Consider the following 21,227-nt stretch of genomic DNA (forward strand, 5'->3'; position numbering starts at 1 on the left):
GTCCCTACATTTTTTCAATCAAGTACACCATCATTACACAAAAAGCTTCTCTATCTTGCATTTTCAACATATTTCTAAGAAAAATACTTTTAAAAACAGTTTTTTTATTAAAACAGTTTTTTTGCAAAAACAATTTATTTCAAAACAGTTTTTTTATTAGAATTTTTTTTTTCAAAAACTGTTCTTTTGAAAACTTTTTTTTGTAAAACTTTTTCTCGAAAACTATTTTTTTAAATCATTGTTCTCAAAAAAATATTTTCTCTTTTTCTAACAATCTGTTTTTATTCATTTGAAAACTATTTTAAAAAATTATTTTCTATGTCACAATTTCCAGATTTTTATAAGTTGAAAAGGTGATGTGGCAAGTTTTGGTTATTCAATTTTGATTGTACCATTGTGGACCTCTACATTGCTAACCTTAGCAATCCCCTTAAATGGATAATTCAAAAGATTATGTGGCAACTTTTGATTATTCCACTGTAGATGCTCTAATATAGGCTTATTTCTCATATTGGTCGAGTTGGTTGTCTCTTGAATTCTCACAATTAATGTAGTGTTCTGGGTTTGTATATATTTTGTCCTTCATATATGATGCAAATGATCTCTTTTATCGGTTGACAAAAAAAAAATATTATTACTAGAAGTATGCATCCAACAATATCCACATATACTCTAATTAATTCAAGATTTTTGTTACAAATATATGTGTACATGTAAATATTACAATGCAAATACTATGAATTATTATACAATTGAATGTGTGCATCTTTTTGCATACCCAAATATTTGATGTGTATTGTAACCATTTCCATAGTGATCGATAGGGTGCGTGGATGTTTGTAACCTAGGTCACTGGTCACATAATTCTTCAGTAAAACTTTGTATTCTCACTCTTAATTCTTGCTCTCTGTTGTCGCAAATTTTAATAATTTGAAACATTTTACATACACGCTTTCAGCTTGTACATGACTTATTTTGAAACTGTATCTTTCTCCCTAATTCTCATCACTTAGGATTAATTTAATATATATATATATATATATATATATATATATATATATATATCGGGAATAAACTCGATAATTCAACATCTTTTTGTTTGGGCAAGTTCAAAATCATTTTTGTCTTGTGGGTTTTTAGTGTTTATGCAGGAGCCAACTCTAGTTAGTGGGGCCAATCATGTCAAGCCTGTCCAGAGAAGAAAGCTTCTCTCTCTCTCTCTCTCTCTCTCTCTCTCTCTCTCTCTCTCTCTCTCTATTTGAATTTAAATCAGTAAAACTCTTTGGTCAATGGGCACATGACAGTCAGAGGGGGGTTGAAGCCATGATATGATTATCGAGAAACAGAAACTGCAGTAGTGTGGGAAAAGAATATTAGTAACAACATCATTATGGATTGTTACCATAAATGGTAACTGCAATTTCGGTGGCCACCACCCCGGGAGGAAGAAGCTTCACGTCCATTTCGAAACACCTTTATTTTTTTAATGAGAGAGAAAGAGAGTGGTCTTTCAGGACGCGCGGTAGGTAGGGCTGCAAACGATCCGAGCCGCTCGCGAGCGGCTCGGAGCTCGGCTCGATAACGGCTCGGCTCGGCTCGGTTCAAGACAAAAACGAGCCGAGCTCGAGCTCGAGTCCTGGGCTCGTTTCATAAACAAGCCAAGCTCGAGCTAGTCGAAACTCGGCTCGAATTGGCTCGCGAGCTCGATTATATAATATATTTATATATATATTTATATATATATATATATTTACATATTTATATTTATTTATATATATATTTATATATATTTGTTTCATAAACGAGCCGAACGAGCCGAGCTCGAGCTCCGTAAATACCTATCGAGCCGAGCTCGAGCTCGAGTTCTGCAGCTCGTCACGAGCTCGAGCCGAGCTCGAGCCAACTAAATTTTTGCCGAGCCGAGCTCGAACACTCTAAAACTCGGCTCGGCTCGGCTCGATTGCAGCCCTAGCGGTAGGGGTGTGCACGGGTCGGGTTCGACCCCGGACCCAGACCCGACCCGACTAGTTGGGCATCGATTTTTTTGGCTCCAAACCCGAACCGAACGAGTGGGAATAACCGTCCACGTGCCCGATTTTTTTGGTCGGGTCGGGTCCGACCAAAACGGAAGTAATCTATATGAATTGGTCGTCTTTTGGTCGGGTTTGGTCGGGTCGGGTAAGAAAAACAGCACCCTAAGCCCCAAACCGAAAACTGATTTTTTTCAAAAATATGAACCCTTACCCGACCGAACCACATGTTCGGCCCCGCTTGAAACCCGTCAAGTCGGGTCCGTCAGGCCACGGATTTTTTGCACACCCCTAACGCACGGTACCCCAATACCATCCTTCGCCAGACATGTGGGATCCAAACACTTAATTTTGGTGGTAACATAAAACTGTAACGGAAAATGGTGTTGTGCCACTACGTGAGCATCGTTCACAAATAATCTCTCTATAAGCCTAACTGCATTTCTTCTTTTGTTTACCAGAAGGGTGGAAAGAGGCGGTCAGCATAGCAACTTCCCTTGAGCGTGACCATAGGAGTTTTCGACTCGCTGTGAAATGTCCGGTTCGAACCAATAGCAAGGGCAAGCCGTCACCATAGCGCGCACCACCTAGGTACTTGATGGAGAAGGGCCCTCCACGCAAAACCAGTCAAAGTCCCTCAAGACGAGAAACAAATCCTTGCTTCGAACCGCAGATATGGACGGAGGAGCTTTAACCCACTCACCTTTGCTATCTAGGTTACTACCATCGGTGGTTATAAGCCTTAACTCCCTATAAGGCCCAAAACATTTTGCTCATGCGCATGTTGGTTGGTAAAGTTTTAAGTCCGGCCCGTTCGCTTTGTCCATAAAGTTATTTTCTCAAAAGATAATTATTCAATCGTATTTTCCTAATTTAGAAAATTAAAATATGTCCCAACGAAACTAGGAAAGTACCAGCAATATGACAATTACAAATATCGGGAAAAAGAGCAGAGCAATGAAACACTCAGTTGAGCCTCCCCTAGCAATTGTATTGGTATGATGGTAATGGGGTATCTAAACCAGCTTATTTACACGTAATTCGACTAATTTCCTTATCAGTTTGGTCGAAGACAAGCATCCCATGTTGGAATAGGAAATTCACAAGAAATTGTTTATTGTGACACGTCCACAAACAATTTATCTTAAATCACACCCACTCACAAAGCCCAAAGGTGCCATAGACACTACAATGTGTGTGTGTCTGTTTTTTTTTAGGGCGAGAGGGGTGGTGGTGGAGTGGATGTGTATATGGGCGTGCAAGTTTGGGTGTGGTTGTAGCTTTGTTGGTCCCCACAAATTGAACCCTAAATAATTATGCAGGGAGCACACCCACCAAGCACCCAAACTAACCCTCAGGCTTAACTAGTTTGTGCAATCCAGACATTTCCGCGAACAAATTTGTCTAATCTGTCCTAACTCCAACTGCACTACTTGTATGACTATTTCTCTTAGAAAAACATGCATTTTGCAATATCATGTTATTCTAAGTGGAGAAAGCCATGAGACTATCGTGTCCTTGATGCATATATACAACATGACTATTACCCTTTGAGGGCATAAATTGTATGAGTCCACTAACTGAATGACTTTTGGCTATAAATTCCTATAAGCACCTAAGTCAGTTCAGATAATTTATCAATTCTAATATATAAAGAGAGAGCACCAATTTGGTGTCTCCTTTATTTAAGCTTTGTCACACTTTTGTGAACAAGTGTTTAAAAATTCCAAAGATATCTATCCATAAAAGTGTGAACAAGTGTTTAAAAATTCATGAGGGGATAAATATAAAATTTTGAAATATTGGAGCAAACTAAGCAACTAAACTAGTAAATAGAGAGCTAGTAAAAGATACCAAGGGAAGGGATGAAGATGTGGAAGATTATGTTTCCCTACCTGGTAAAGAAAAGTTGGTTTTGATAGATTTTTCAAGACATCTATAACATCTTTCAGGACGTGTTGGTTGGGGTTTGATCGAATGGTCAGGTAACTTGATTTACACTTGTTTTGGATGCAAATTATCTTAGAACTCAAAAGCTAATTAATAGGATAGAAACACATGCAGTGAAAAGAATTTTTTTTCTATACTGTATTTTCTTATGTTTATCTCGTTTGTTTATTTTGGAAGATTTACAAAAAGACGAAGGAGTCTTTGCATTTTTATGTCCAAACTCCTACAAAACACTCTGAAGTAAGGGCCGAAGGTTTAGGGGCACAAGCAAGTAAGGAGCTAGATCAAGCAAGTAACGATAACAACACAACGAGTTGAGGTCCACTTTGTTTTCTTTCTTTCATAGGATAAATTTCTCATTACTTTTTTTTTTAAGGTTGCCATTAATCAATCTATTGTCTAAAGAAGTTTTATAATTTTGTTTTTGCAGGTACTTGTGATCTTTTATAATATGGTACTATAAAATTTCTCATGTTGAAGGGAAGAAAACATTTTTAAATTCTTCGCACTGATTGAAACAACGAAAAGGAGGGCAGACTACGGAGAGGCAATGCCATGTGACAAGTATACGATCGAACATTTGATCCCATAATAGAATTGTTCACTTAAGACTACAAGTATGAGATTGTAAATTTGTAATTGAAGAGATATGAAAGTAGTTGGAGTTATCATCTTCTATGGCAATAGAATATCTTTTGCTTGTTTCTTTTTGGCTTTGTCCGCTGTTCGTTGTTAATGTTTTCTTATTTGTTTGCTTAGTAAAAGGAAAAGGAATCTATTAATCTTTAAAGGATAGCATAATTAAAAGAGTAGAGGAATTTTGGACAGCAAATTGATTTTCGCGATCCACTTTTGTACACAGACCTTCCACTTTGTACATAACTTCATATAAAAGGTGGAGCACTTGGGTACAAAAATGAAGCACCAAAATCAACATCCTTTTGGACAGGGCAACATCACAATCAATAACTAACAAGCCGACAAGTGCTCAACGATCCACTAGAAAAGTAGCTTACGTACGTAGTATCCCAACAAACCAAATGCTTAGGAACACAATTTCAAACACAAGAGTATTCAAACACAAGAGTATTCAAAATTGTTCGATATATGAGTCCACATATATCGAACGGCTGCGGATTCAAAATTGTGTCCTGAGTTTGTTTCAAAATTGTGTCCGGAGTTTGATGCACATCATGTCAAACATTTCCTCTAGTACAACCTCATTGCAATCAACTAGCATCCCACTCGCACTCTCGGCCCTTTCAATCAAAAAGAGCATTTTGTCAAATAAAAACATGGATCTGTTCGTCGAGTTCCACAGAACAATACTCAAGTTAATCCAGAAAGATGAAACATCGCCAAACACATTTATTCCTATCTAGTATACCACTTAAACAAAATGTGGAATTTTATATGCTGAGAGACACCATTTAGTACAACAAATTTCCCTACTCACAATACACAAATGTGCCGAACAAAATCAAACTTCTGCAATTCAGTCTAACACTAAAACGACGAATTCTATCCATTAGAAAGTCGAAACACAAGAGACTGACTTTACTTCGATGATAAATCCAAATACCCTGTTAAACTACAAAGAAACCTAAGGCAAAGTTTGATAGAATCAAGAATATAATTTTACGCAGATTCACAAAAATGGGAAAAAGGATACAAAAAAATTTACCATGACTCCTTTAGCTATTGCTAGTTTTCTAAAATACATGCCGATTAAATGTGAAACAGAAAATGAGTACCATAATTCCAACCCCAGCTGCAGTAATATCCTAGTCAAGATGAGTAAGCAAATCTAGCATTCTTCAGGCAAATTGTCTAGGACTTTATCATCCCCTTCGCAAAAAAAGTAGGCTAATTCAACCTCTCTATTGCACACCTTTAAATGCATTACTGAAAATGATTCCTGCTGCATGATTACAAAAAGCTTCCCCTCACAAGGCATCATGTTTACCAACATAAATACTGTCAAGTCATTTAATTCCAGCACACAAATTTCTCTTTAACTGAGCAATTCCTAAGCGGACGAAACGTATAATAAGAAAAAGAAAAGAAAAAACAATACGCACACAATGTCACAGATTTTTTTTTCCCTTTGTTGGTGGTGGTGGTGGTGGGGGTGGGGGTGCGGGGTGCGGGGAGCGCTGATTTACCATCTTTAACTCAGCAGCTGAACTAAAGTCAAAATTTACGCTATGGATTTCATATGGTTTACCTTGTTCAGTCAGCATCACCAAGTCCATCACTTCCATCCCCTCTCTTGGATATTGGAGCAAAGTGAGACTTAGGCTTCTTCTTCTGCGAAGCAATTTCAGCATTTTTCCGCAACACAGCTCCAGGGGAAGGGTAGGGGCGCTGCTGAAAGAGAGGGCCCTGGAATTCATAGAGAAAAGCAATTCACTTTGAAGCACTTTCTCCTTCCGATGGTCAGAAAGCAAGCTCTAGTAGTAAAAGAGCAATATAAGTAGATGATGCAATCACAAAACATCCTCAAATAACCAACCCTCAATGACATCCAGTGAATATCTTCCCATAGACTAGAAAAACATGAAATGTGGAACCAATAACAGCAGTACCCATGTACTTCCCAAACAATGGGGGTATGGGCGGAAGAGGACTTGAGACATGCAAAGATGACAAGTAGCATGGAAAAGAAAAACACAGAGAGGTCAATAATGCCATAACTAGCCTTTAGACCAGAAAAAACAAAATGAAGAGCCAGCAAGTCAACAAAAATACCCAGCCAAACCATCTTTTTACAACCCCAATGGCTGGGCGATAGGCTAGGCATTTTGCCCGTTATCAATTGGGGGACTAAACAAATTTGGTCAACTAACAGAAATATGCAACATGACCAACTATTTTAAGTTGATAGCGGAAATAGAGAGCAGGGTGGGATTAGGCAAAATAAAATGATTTTTTTTTTTTTGCATACTTTGACTAGGCAAAATGCCTATAAACTAATGAGGGCAGTCTTGACATATCAATTTAGAGATGCCTGAGAGTAATGTCACCCACAATAAGATGATGCTTAGTTGCAGGGAGCTACCAAACTAGGTGCACTACCAACACCAGAGCTCGAATCGGTGCTCCAGTGTAAGGAGCTCGCTCCCCTTAAGACAGGAGCGTGCCCCTAAATAGGATGGGAGCTTTCACACTAATGTCAAGGAATAATTCGGACTTCTCTTCGCAAACAAATGCAAGGAAGAAGCAAAAGAGGGGAAGAAAAAAAAACATCATTCCGTTTGACCGAGAGAGAGAGAGAGAGAGAGAGAGAGAGAGAGAGAGAGAGAGATATTTAGGACTCCCGGCTACGTGTTTTGTCCATAAATTTGATATAAAAACTATAGGGCCATCTTTCGGCACTCCCAACTTAGGATCTTCTACTTACCTCCGCTACCATTCCCGCTTTGTGCAACTAACACATGATGTTATGGAGTAAAGCAATTGAGGGCATACATGACAAGACGAAAGTATGTCCTTTAGCTGAAGTAGTTACCCATCATAAAGCCAAAACCAAAATCTTGGGTCAAGCTTTTGGAGTTGAGTTTAATCCAAGTGGTACTAATGCAGTGTACTACCATAGTACTATAGTTGGACTTTCAACCTACAAAGCAATGACACCCCCAAGAATGTGGGGTGTCCCTATCCACACTTCCCGACACATGATGGACACTCATGTGAAAGCGGCCTTGACACTATCAATTTAGAGATGCCTAAGAGTAATGTCATCCACAATAAGATGAAGCTATGGTGCAAAACAATTGAGGATATATATGATAAGTTATAACATGTCCTTTAGCTCAAGTAGTTAAGCTCCCTAAAGCCAAAACCAAAATCTCAGGTCAAGCTTTTGGAGTTGAGTTTAATCCAAGTGGCACTTCAGAGAATGTGGGGTGTCTCTGTTTGCACTTCCTGACACGTGTTGAACACTCATGTCAAAGCGTCCTATATAATTCACTTTTACAAAACCGAACATGTTTCGGACACTTAGGAAGACAGAAAAGCATGAATGATCTATTATGTCTCTAGCAATTTCTTCAAAGAATAACATTTTATGCACTAGCCTGAAAAATTCCTATGGAACCGTTTCACGAAATTTCCAACTCAATACCTATGTACTGATGAGACTAATTCATTTCATACATGTCAAATGCAAAGCCTCAGCACGCAAAAGTTAAAAAATTGTGTTCGATCTGATTTCACTAAATGATGTCTTATACAAGAAGGCAGCAGACATATCCCAAGTAGCTTCAAGGCAATAGATTTATCAACTAAAAGGCTGAAGGCATACCGTGGCAGTGGTATCCGCTGCTCGTGGCTGAACTCCTTTCAGGCCTACAACCCTGCAAATTAGACGAAATTAAAGAACAACTCTGGCATACTTCAAGGTTACATATGAAAATTTCACTGTTTTGAGTCTTTAGTTTGTAGACCATAAAGTGCGCATGCATGTGTGTGTGTGTGCGTGCGTGTGTGTGTGTGTGTGTGTGTGTGAGAGAGAGAGAGAGAGAGAGAGAGAGAGAGAGAGAGAGAGAGAGAGCTGCTGCATTAGTTAAGAGAAATGAGTATAGCCTACCAGCCACCGCGAGGGGCATCTGAATAAGAGCTAGGATCCATGGGATCCAACTCGTCATCCTCATCATAGCCGCGTTTCCTGTTGTCTCTTTTATTTCCTTTTCCAAATGGGGGTTTCATATTAGACCTGGAGCCAGAGATCAGTCAAATATCTAAGATACAAAGACCCACCAGTTTTTTTATGGTTTTTTGCTCTCACTTACATCCTACTGCCACAGAGCACTACAACAATATAGCGAAGACCACTATTCCCCCGATTCCCCAATGCTCAACCTATGGGCCCCATATTCAACATTGGCGAAATGGCCACGGTATTAGTATTACTTTGCTATTAAATCATAACATTTAAAACATGTAAAACTAAAGAGCCCAAGAAAACAGATGCTCAGGAAGTTCTTTAGATTTTCAACTCTTTTTTGTTTCTTTTAATTCCTGTATCCATCGCTACAGCAGTACAGCCTATTTTCTCTCACTTGCCTACATGAGAGGGACCGTCCCAAACAAGTTGATTTTCCTAACTCTTTCCCCTCCCTCTTAACTAGTGCTTGTGTTTGGTCTTAGAAGGCTAAATGAGAAAACATTAGCTTTGGCAGAGTGGAAGACACCAGTCTGTTCAACACAGGACCTGTACAATCTTAGTGTCATACTATTTTCTAGGTGCTTGAATTGAGGTTTTCCTTTCTTCACTTCCATCCTCTTTTGTTGATTTGTACTTCTCTTTTTCAATTTTCTTTTTAGTGCACCATTAAATATCCTCCTCGACTACCTAAATTTCTCCCTTTGTAGGGATTAACTGCCTAAGTTTGTGTTAGGACCTAGGCCACAGTCTCTATTTGTCGGCAAATTTCATGACAAAACACACAATTAATTGTTCCCCATTTATCGATTTGTTAATTTTTTTTTTAGAGTGACATTTTAGGAAGTAGAAGGAAATCAATATTATTTTGCATTGAGTGTCTATTTAGGAAGGTGGAGATTACTGCAACTTATAAATATGTGGCTTATTAGGGTTCTGTAGCCACCGAGTAGAATAGAGCCGCCCATACTTTGTTTTAAGCTAAAAAATATTCAAGGAGATGCTTTGCTTTGAATCTTGGAGTACAATGAGATTGATGGATCATTGAGCGTACAAGACATCTCCAAGAGGTTTCAATATCTTCCTCTACTTAATTTGAGAAAAGCCCCAAGGAGGATTCCTAGGCAAGTTAAAGTCCTTGGTGGATTTCCGGGAGGCAAACGGAAGGTTTGTGGATTCAAGGCAGCGGCGGTCAAACACTACGTATGGTGAACGAGGATTCGGCAAGTAGAACTTAGGGCGATTGGTGAGGATTCATAATTGTATGTAAGTTTACTTGCAACTACACAGTGAGTATAGTGTTTTGATTCCTTCCCGTGGTTTTTACCCTTTTCAAGAGTTCTCCACGTATATCTTGGTGTTCTTATGTTTATTGCTTTCCGTTCGTGTGATTGGTGTTTATCGATTGGTTGAATATTGATTATTAGTTTGATTGTTTTTATAAGAGATTAAAAAAATAAGAAAATTTTTAAACCTAGGGGAGCTAGGGTTTTTCAGTTTGAAGAGATTTGCAGTGTTCCATACAACTTCATAGTTTATACGGACTTCTAACAAGCAGAAGAGTCCCCACCTGCTTAATCTAAATGGTAAACCAGATCCAGTCCTTCAGGGTGGAGAACAATTTTGTTTCTACTTGCATCTTAACAATGCAACTAACAATGACCACAATTAAGATATCGAAGACAGCAGGAGCCAAGTCAATTTGGCGGGAAAAACACAAGATCTCAAGCTTCAAGAGAAGTTAGAATACCTCTGCTTGGGAAACCTTTTTTCTGAACCTTCATTAGAATATGCAGAACCAGTGGTACGCTGTTGGTAACCCAGGCTAGTTGGCAACAATTTGCTCTGAGGGAGATTGAGAACTCTACATTCAAATTAAAATTTAATTAAAATGCAGAACCAATATCCTTCACCAAATATTGATCATATTGACAATCATACGTAGAGGTGATGATAATAAAGCCAATAACTAGAATAGAAATGATAAAAACATAGAAGGTAAGACGCACTGATTGAGAAGGGAAGGAAACTTTCTGAACAACTATTTCAAATGACCCAAACCTCGATACCACGTATCCAATTCAAACAGAAACATGCATGCATATTAAACAACACCACGCACGACCTCATTTGAGTTACAAAGACACCAAAATCAAATGTAGAGAAGGATGGAACTTAAGTTAGTTGTAAAGTCCAGTAACCTTATCATGGAATTTAATAGATAATTACTAAAGCCATCCCCTAAGCCAATGTAAATTGTTAACATGGTGCCCAAATCAGACAGAATAAAAGGGGATTCTAATAAAATGATTCCTAGCAATAGCACAGTAGTCAGATCACCAAATGTCCCCAAAACTTAAGCTATGAGAAGCGGGACCAAATTATGCATGTCTAGTTTCAACACCCTCCTTCACCGGAGAACTCCTAGTGCATGTAAAGAAGCAATCATCTAAACATAGAGTAACATAATGCAAACAAAGAGACTTGAATCAAAGACCTCATGGAAACCAAAGCTCTGATACCATATTACATCACCAATTGTCCAAAAGATTAAGTTATTAGAAAATGGGACCAAAAATGTACAGCAAGCTATAACACCACCTTTCTGCCTCAGAAAGTTAAAAGATATTGCAATATAAAGGGCAGGTCAAGAAAAACCTACTTGTTGAATGTATAACTAGAATGCATTTATTTTCCTTCATACGTGATCGTTAAGTATTGGTACGTACATGAGTTCATACAGTGTTTTAAAATGCTCGAGGCACATCAAGGCACCAAGGTCCGGTGGGGAATGGTGCGCAGCGAGGCACACTCCTCATCAGAGCAAGGCACAAGTTGCAGAAAATAAGCATGAATTGTAGTATTGGCAGAGACAATAGCATAACATATATTTCTAGAATTCCAAATAGGCAAATACCATAAAACCTAACACTCCAAATGTTCAGATTACCAAATACTAACAAAAACACAACATCCATCAAAAACCAATGTTTTAACATTTAGCAATGGATAATAGAATGGGTAGTGGCAGTCGAATATTCAATCAAGCAGGCCTAGTAATCATCCTCAAATGTCTAATTTAATCACTTCATTTTCTTCTTCATCATTAGAATTTATGCAATCCACATCTTCTCTCTCATGCAAATCTTCATTTTCGCATTCTGCCCACTCAATGTCCTCATCGACAAGCACTAATATAGCTGATGATTTAAACTCATTCCCATTGCCATTAAACACTGCATTGCTAGAGTTCACGTGTGAATGGTTATAATTGGAAGGATTTTATAACTTGCGTTCCACTATTGGTTTTGCATTGCAATGTACTGGTTTTGTGATGATTTTATCAACAGTGGCACTGAATTTCTGATGAATCCTAGAAAAACTAGATGGGGCACGCGTGTCGCTCACTTCGCCGGAGCCTCATTGATGTCGCCTCATCTCCAGGGGCTAGGGGTTTGAGGTGCAACAGCTAAGCCTTGTTGTGCCCCACGCCTAGGCTGACATTTTAAAACACTAGTGCCAGATTCTTCCGCTTTTTAGAATGTGTCAATTATATCAATGGATCATGTTGCAATGAATAGGTAACTTAGGTCTTCGTCGCTGTAGATTTTGAAGTCTTGGACTGTTCGGAATGTATTCTCTCTCTTGTCTCTAATTGCTTTAAGCATGAAGATTAATCTACTGTTATGACAGTACCTCCCCATCCTTTTATTTGTATGCTTAGAATAAGACCCATATGTAAATATAATAGGTTTCGCGGACTATGGTATATGATTGTTAAATTAAGGGACTTGGGATTGTATTCTCCAGTTACTTTTTTCTCAATCCTCTTCTATCTCTTCTTCTGTCCTCCTCTCCACTCTGTTTGCATGCCAACTATTCTCTAGGATCACTGCATTTCAAAGCAAGTTGTCAAGAGTCACCTCACTTGGATACCAATTGCTCTTGATTTTAGCATCACCGTGTCACCTCACTAGATCACTCAAGTTGATTAAGGGTGGATTAACGAAAGATATCTATGGAGAGGATAGCAGAAGTGATAGATACATGGAAAGATTTCTTAAAGAGACTACCATGGGTTGGCTGATGTACATTTTTGAAAATATAATCTCTTGACCGATCTCGAATTTGTAATATCCAATATTGCTACGAATAGGTTACCTATTCCTTAAAAGGCCAATAACCAACAAAACTCATCCCTATTAACTAAGATAGGCAACCTGAATCTTTCGAAAATGAAAAAATGTACTATTGTTTTGTATCCCTATCCGAATCCAATTTTCAATTGGATTGATTAATTTTATCACATAAAATTAGGATTCCACTAGAATCAGCAGTATTCAATCCGATCTGATAGGATGGTAGAAAGAAATATATGAATCGTTTTTTCTACTGTACTCTCTATTAGTATAGTATTATTAAAAAATATTATATTATTATTCTAAAAGATTCCAAAATTTGTGTATTCCAAATAAAAATAACTGGCATCTTAATTTGGAATCATGTGGCAATTACTTTGATGTTAAAATCATGACATAATCATCCGGTTAAGATCGATCTAAACCATCGTATTATGTATACGATTCAAAATGTTATGGATAAGTTTCGCAAAAAGACTATTCCTTCTGGTCCTGGGGATTCTGTGCTTGAAAAAAACAAGGGTCATCTCGTTCAAATCATTGATCCGGTACTAGATGTAGCCTTTCCGGCGGACAAGATGCCTAAGGTTTATAACATTCTGTTAGTTCAAGGTCGAGATACTGTTGGTCAACCAATTAATTTGCATTGTGAAGTACTGGCGTTAGTAGGGGAAAATTAGGAGACAATCGAGTTCTAGCTATACCTAGAGCTAGATTGTCTTGATACCATCGTCTAACGATAGGAATGAAAGTATTTGACACGGGAGCTCTCTATATACTGAGTAGTAGATACAAGAAGCTATTGAAAAAGAAATGAAAATGACAGTAGTACAGCTTAAACCCCCTTATTTTGGTTTCGATGATAGCGTATTCATCAAGCCGTCGTCATGTGTAGCGCGTAAGGCAATAAGGTTTCTATTAGTGCTATACTTTGTTGTTCATAGTAAGGTTTAGAAGATAATTTTGCTCTATTAAGGGCTATATACATAATGCACTCATTTTTACACACCCACATTGGTATTCAAAAGCATGATAGTACCTCAAACTCAAACTGTTCATCCTTCTTATGACAACTCTTCTGGTTAGACCTTTATACTACAATAATAGAACATTCCTCTAGTACTCTGCATTTCCAATATTCCTGTGGGAACAATAGATTCTCCAACATTACCATCAGAAACACTAACGTAGTGTTCATGGAAAAATATAGGATTATTTTACACTGAACTACTAAGGAAATATTTTTTCAACATTGCAATAACATACATCAAAGCAGTGTTGACAGGTCAATATTGAGAGGTTTACAACGAATAAATAAGTACGGAGACATTTTTCTAACTCATAGGCCATATAACACTTAAGAAGACAATGTCGGCCTCTCACATTGCTGGCCTAGTCTTTCATGCTATGGTGTAATCACATGGATACATTTCCGCACTATTCTTTCTTTGCAAATTCCATCAATTGCTATCCTCATCTTCATTAAAGAACAAATTTTGCAATTTGAACAAAAATACTGAACATATTACTTAAATATCACCATTGCATTCACAATCTAGGTTTAACCATATTAGAAATACGTTCAGATAAAAGAATCTAGTCAAAAAACTGTTTGCAAAAACAAGAGGGATCACCAAACCGTGTACAATGATTGCAATAACCCCATGATTGCACCAGCGCTACTCCCCAACCACCGCACTCCATGCATTTGCCTAACATGGATGCCTGATCACTCCAAATCCCATTAGCTTCATTTGTTGAAATGGCGTCGTCAGACTGCTCAGAGCCAACCTGCTCTAATGAATTAGGGCACTCCCATTGTGATACAAGAGTCTTTGTATTATGGTAATACTTCTGACCTGCACATTTAAGACATCAAGCTCAGAAGAATAAAGGGCGGAGAGAGAGAGAGAGTGCAATGCTGCTAATGCAACGAATGATCTACAGTTGAAGGCCTTGCATCAACATTGATCCTCATTCCTTAAAGGAAATACAAGATGCATACGTCATAATCACCACATCATAACATGGGAAATTGATTCAAAGAGGACATATTAATTAACAGTCTTGGTCTTGGGATCCTTCCTTCCCCCAACCTCTTGTCATCTTCTAGTTACTAGAGGTGGTGCATAACCTCTCCCTACTTCTCTCTCCCTCCGTCCCTCCCTCTGTGTGTGTGAGTGACTGAGAGAGAGAAGGTGAGTAGACGTGAAACAATTATTTAAAATGGTCAGTTTTCCTCGTCATGACCAGATAAAAAATTCAATTTCCCACAAACAAAAAATTTACAAGGCATTCACCTGTTTCCACATTACCTATTCAAAGGACAAAGAAGGAAAGAGTATGTGTAGCAAACCTGATGTTTCATCCAATACCTCTTGCCAATCTTCCGGAAGTAGCAAAGTTGAACGAGGTTTTGAACTACTTTCTATCTCAACAGGTCTTTCCCACTGACTTTTCCCAGAGTTTTCATTATAATAGTACGCAGCACCACTTGTTGGGTCCTTGGCCTCAACCTACATGCGGATTTATGGATGTTACAATCAGAATCAAAGAAGTGTACGCCAAAGTCAAAACCCAAAAAATCAAGATCCAACAGGATTAGCAAGTAATAAATTTTACTTCCTCTGTAATTGTATGTCAGGTAATTGTAACATTATGGTAATTGTATGGGATAAGTTTCTCAACTATCTCAAATTTTCCTTTGCAATTAAACGAGTGATATTTAACTTTACCAAGTTTAAACAAGATTAAGTTTATCTCAACTTTTATCATTTTTAGAAGCAGAGTAGAATAGGGCAAACAAAACGAAACCCACATGATTATAGGAAAAATTGCATAATTTAAACGCAATGTCCCATTCCAATTGGTCTAGAAGTTAAAAACCAGTCCGCTAAACTGCACACGGTGAACAGATACCCCAATAGCAAGTCATACTCACCCATCCAAGGGGCAACTTCCCAAGTGATACAGTCTGAGTTGATGGAGTTTCTGACTTCTGAAATTTGAAGTACAAGGAAAAATTGTCAACAAACTAAATGAATAAGAAAGCTTGACAAGAAAACCAACAGATCCCATAAGTGCTGCAGTCAAATGAGTGAGAAGGACACAGGGAAACAAAAGAAGAGGAGGAGAAATTGACGACACTGCAGAAAGTTGGGAATGTGCATATGTGCTTATATTTATTTTATGGTAGCTCACTCAATCAAAAACTTTACAGTCCAGAAGCTACTTGCATTATCCGTGACAGCAGAACCCTCGGCTGCCTCATCTTTTAAAATACCCCTTGCTTTCAACTTCTGTTTTAGGTAATCAGGCAACTCTTTGGTCACAGCCTTCTGTCCCAACTCTCCACCAACTTTGGGGACTTCCAGGCCTGTGTCATGCCCACCAACTCCAGATTTACCTGTAGGGTTACAATACAGGAAATCTCAACCTAATCCAGAATCTAGTTAAGATAATAAACAACTAACAAAGTGTTCCACATAGCTTTAACAGCAATACCAATATAAGGCCTTGGACCATCATAATAAGCACCTCCACCTGGTACGCCATACCCATTGCCAATTTCCATATTGCCTGACAAGAAAGCAAAAGCTTACTAAAACATAAAGTGGTGCAGGATACTCAGATCAAACCAAATGGTAGAATTGTTATGGAGCCACTAGGCCCACTACCATTACAGTCTGTATTAGATATTCAATATTGAGAAATTACACCATGTATCTTCACGTAAACAAAAGCAGCGGCGGCCGACTAGTCCCCTCCTAGGTGCTATGCGGTGGTCCAATGCCTAGATTAGGCAGCTAATTAGGAGGCGCCTAGTCCCCGCCTAGGCACCCCTTTTCCGCCAAACTAGCGCTTAGCGTTTTTTAGAACATTGTAAAAAAGTCATGGAGTTAGGAAAAAAACACTTCATGTCAATCACTGGCCAGAGTGAGAATAAGGAGAAAGTCATCGTTTCGTTCCCCTTCTGGGATGAGTAAGAGTGCAATAGAAGAACTTTGCTGGGAAGGAAAAGTCTATTTCTATTTAATATCGTATAATACAATCAATCTTGTATAGTTGATGGGAAGGAAGAGCCTACTTCTAGATTAACATGAAGACGATATCATTTATGAATCAGTACTACGTCAACTAAAGGAAATGAAGAAAGCAACCTTCCTCTGGGACCGTAGATTTTCCGCGTTTTAGGGCCATTTCTGCACGGTGATCTGTGGTCATCTTCAATAGATGCTCCTGGATAAGAAGGTTGAAAGCATGTATTAGTTCAACAAGACAAAAATGACAAAAGACTGCACGAAAGAAGTTTCCAAATGAGAGAAAACCTTTAGCTCATTTGGGTCATGACGTCCTGAGAAGATGTCCGTACCATCTTCAGGTGATCCACTTGCACCTCTTGCGTGTCTGTGATAGAACATTTGAACATCAGATTTGCATCTTGTAGTTTTAGCATCTACTATTTAAGTAGTTTCAGATGCAGAAACAAAAATAAGCATATAATCTAAAAATAAAATCGAAACAAACCTTTGACTTTGGATAATATTCTGGGTGGCAACTTCCTGATAATTACACATAAAAACATATTAATCATATCAGTCTAAAAAGGCAAGAAAGACATGAAACATGTAAATAAACCCTATCTTCAAAAGAAATACTTGTTCACGCAACACAGCATCCTGAGCAGAAGCTTCAATGTCCCTGACATTTTCCAAATGCAGCCTAGAGTTGCTGGCAGATTCATAAGGACCATCTGGAGCAATGTTTATTCATGTTGTGAGTTATAATAGTCAAACTGCTGATAAGCACAGACAGAAAATAACAAAAAAAAGTGGATCAACTTCCTCTTTCATCAACTCAAGAGAATGGCCGTTTGAAACAAAAATCAGAAACTTATCAACATTTTCGGCCATTCTTCTTCTGAGTCAATTCCCCTCCATCGTACATGGTTTCTGTACTGCTAGTTCAAAGAGGTTTTCACCTTGTTCTTATTTTTGTCTTTTATGATTTAATAGGCAACAAAAAAGACCTTAAAGCAACAAAGTAAAAAAGGAGATGACAAGAAGTCCAACAGAATCAAAAAGAATTTGACAAAAATAAACATAAAAGATCTCACACTGCAAATACTACTCACCTTGATGAGCAACCAATGGTTCCTTTTCCCATTCAACAGAGCTATTCAACTCTGGTAACAGAGGCAAACCATTGTTATTAGATTGAAGACTTTCTGCATGCAGCTGAGAGCCATCACATTGCCTATCAAGCTGTATCGACCTGTGTGCAACCTCAGTATCCTGTCTGGAAGGAGGAGGTGCGGGCATGCCAGGTTGAAAGTAGTCACTATGCTGAAAGTTAGTTGGGGCAGGATAAGACCAATGAGGAGCATGTTCAAAATGTGTGGATGGCCCAATTTGTGGATGGAAACTTTGGGAGGGATGAAAATAGGTTGAATGGGAAGGTGGAACAGGAAAAAGATGGTTTGGAGCAAAGTGAGCATGGGGGTGAAATCCCGCAGAGTTTTGAAAGGGATGAGGAGGCGGTTGGGTTGATTGATTTGGAGAAGCAGAGAATGGCAAAGGATTTGGAAGGGACTGAACTCCAGGAGGGAGTGGCTGAGCATAGTTGTTATCCATAAGCTCTGGTAATCACGTATAACCAGTAAATCTACAATATCAGCAATCTGAATGCCGGTGAATTAATGATAGAATGTCAATGGAGACGCCAAGAGTACTGAATGAGCAAACATACAGAAAACGTAAATTCAAAGGGTGCTTAACCCAGAAATATCCGCAAAATATGAAAGCTACGTTAAACATTAGAAGTACAAACACCAAGAAAATTTTAAAAAGGATTTGGTTGGTATAAAAATTTAAGTCTGTGTTTAGGATGGCCCTTCAAAAGGTCACTTGGAGGTTGGAATCATTTGAATTCTCATTGAGATGGAATTTTGCTACCTGACTAAACCGTATATCGTTCACAAAAAGATAAACATTGAACAGGAAAAAAAGATTCCCAAATGAATTGCAAATCAATCATCGCCCATCAGCTTTACATCCTTGGCTATGCATTCATCAGCCAGTAACCCACCGAGACCTTTTCCAACCTCTTCAGCAAAGATTTACTATTCCATCAACTTCTCTTTCCATCTCTCATCGTCTCTACGGGCTTTATTTACTCTACAGCATATCTTTGAATTCTCACACATACATACATACACGCGAAAAAAATCTTGAGATAAAGTACAGATGTAACATATATATCCTCTCTTTCCCAAAGCATCTTTACCAAAACTCCCTGGTGATATATCCTTACAGTTACAAGCACACATATACACGCACGTGCATGTGCATGTGCAGACATATGTGTGTTTTCTGATCAACGACAAAGGACCTTAGGTCATATAGCTCATTTCTGCATAGCATATCATCAACTGAATGCCTATCATGCTTCTCACTAAAGAATAGCCCTGGTTTGAATTTCTCAGTTGTGCAATTGCAGAACAAACTTAAAAAGTGAACTCTATAATCAAACAAACAAAGTACATGTGGATACAAGTCACAGACTTTACCTAGTTGAGCAAATCATTTAGCATAAGCAAATACAATAATCACAGAAAGATTCCTTGACACACAACTAAATATACATAGGACCGCATAACATAAGCAAATTCAATTTCCTCTAGCATCTGTTACTATAGAAACATTCCTTATGATACATAATTGCACCCACCTACGACAACATAGAGATTCGTATGCATGTATTTTGTAACAATTCCACGTTCAGAAGCTCGATTTCAAACGGCAGAAAGTAGGAGAAAACATTGACGAACCTGGAACGAGAGATTTGAAGGTATTCTGATTAGGGGAATTTTTCTGTTTCGCCAGAGAGTTCAAGAAGGAGGAGGAGGAGCACGGCGGTGTATATATACGCTAGGAGCACGGCGATATTCCTTGTGCATAGATTACCACTCCGAGTCCTCCAAGCAGCCGAGCCTATTCCCTTCCTAAATGTAAAATTTTGTTTTAATTTTGTTTCGAGGCCCTTGTAAAAAATTAGTTCAATTCAATTCAATAAGTACATGTGCTCAATTTAATTATTTAACTTTAGGGAATGAATTCTTTTTTGTTTTTCTTACCTTCTCTCGATTGGTTTTTTGTTAGGAAAAAGAATATGGCCTATCTGTGGTCTAAATTTGCAACTGTACAAAAATATTTTTATTAGTTCAAATTTTAATAAGTCTGGACTCGAGATAGACGGTTAAGATTGAATTGAACCAGTCGGAAAAACCGAAGTAAAAAATCGGAGAACAAAATTTTCCTTTTATATTCATGTTCAAAGAAAAAGAATATTTCAAAATTAAACAAAATAAATAGTGTGAACTATTTTTAATTTCATTATTTTTTTCTTTACATTTCAAACACTTTAGGTTGTGTTTGGACGTTATTTTTATAGAGGGATGTGTAGAAAAAGCAAAAGAATTGTCCAAAGGAGTGTCCCTCAGGGGCGTTGTGTGGTCTAGGGCTATGGAGAGCCTTTGGATCCCATGTGATCTAGTTGTTACTAAATGTGAACTTCCCTCTAAGTCCCACTTGAAAAAGAAAAAAAAAAACTTTATTTTTGGGCAAATTACCAAAACCAACCCTAGGTTCTTACAAATAAAAATTGTCTCCACGTTTGAGAAATTACAAACTACCTCTTGTCGCTTAACAAATTACCCTATGTTGTGATGCAGTCGCTAAATTCGACGGAATCTGTCTAACATTATCAAATTCTAGTTATAATGAATCACACTGTCTTTTTATTCTCTGTGAAATGCTACAGATGTGTGAAAATAGACACATGTTACGAAAAGACAATTAGATCTATTGTAATTAAGATTGATGATGTCAGACAGATTTCGTCAAATTTCGTAGCGGCTCCATCACAATAGTAATTTGTTTTATGACGGGATATTTTGTGAATTTCCATAATCACACCATAATGTGTGTACATACAAACTATATTTACCCCTTGGTATTTTTATTCTTATATGGATTCAAACACATTTTTTTTCCTCTTTTGCAAATTTTTTCCCTAGATAGCCTTAAATTGTTTGTATCATATGAGGTAAGACACCCCAGTTGTTGGTAACGACCTTGTGTGATGTCAGAACTAAGAGCAAAATTATTTGGGTTGTAATTCAAGTGTTGGGTATCGAAAATTTATTAAGTGCTCCTCCAGGAGCTTGTTTTACCATATATTTTTTAGGGGTCTATGACTTGATAGCTTCCGCATGCCGGTGCTTTAGGAATACCGAATGAACAGAATAATCACTCACGGGTACGAGGCAAAAGCTGTGTATTTCATTTTTCTTTTCTTTTCTTTTCTTTTTTCATTTTTGGCAGAGGCCACTCAGCATTAACTATGATGGAATTGGTAATTTTGATTAACGACTCAAAAAGC

At 38.0% G+C, this 21,227-nt stretch overlaps 1 protein-coding gene across 10 annotated transcripts; it reads right to left on the bottom strand.

Moving 5' to 3' along the window:
* Positions 1-5,508: 5,508 nt before the first annotated feature.
* LOC131307310 (uncharacterized) lies at positions 5,509-19,765 on the bottom strand. 10 transcript variants are annotated; one of them, XM_058333745.1, is made up of 16 exons: positions 19,515-19,557; positions 17,920-18,423; positions 17,444-17,538; positions 17,313-17,347; positions 17,114-17,192; positions 16,946-17,024; positions 16,290-16,364; positions 16,022-16,191; positions 15,727-15,783; positions 15,142-15,301; positions 14,425-14,644; positions 10,397-10,510; positions 8,572-8,697; positions 8,287-8,338; positions 6,208-6,365; positions 5,509-5,898 (listed from the first exon to the last, which is right to left on the bottom strand). In XM_058333745.1, exons 1-15 carry the CDS (start codon positions 19,540-19,542, stop codon positions 6,213-6,215), a joined length of 1,947 nt encoding a protein of 648 aa, XP_058189728.1. In that variant the 5' UTR covers positions 19,543-19,557; the 3' UTR covers positions 5,509-5,898; positions 6,208-6,212. The 10 variants fall into 10 exon arrangements, 9 of the variants coding, with proteins under 9 accessions (XP_058189728.1, XP_058189729.1, XP_058189732.1 ...); XM_058333746.1 differs by having other exon boundaries at positions 5,509-6,009; XM_058333749.1 differs by lacking the exon at positions 19,515-19,557 and adding an exon at positions 19,615-19,765 and having other exon boundaries at positions 5,509-6,365; positions 17,920-18,449.
* Between the last annotated feature and the right edge of the window lie 1,462 nt (positions 19,766-21,227).

This window comes from Rhododendron vialii, chromosome 11a, assembly GCF_030253575.1.
Source record: "Rhododendron vialii isolate Sample 1 chromosome 11a, ASM3025357v1".
NCBI classification, from domain to species: domain Eukaryota; kingdom Viridiplantae; phylum Streptophyta; class Magnoliopsida; order Ericales; family Ericaceae; genus Rhododendron; species Rhododendron vialii.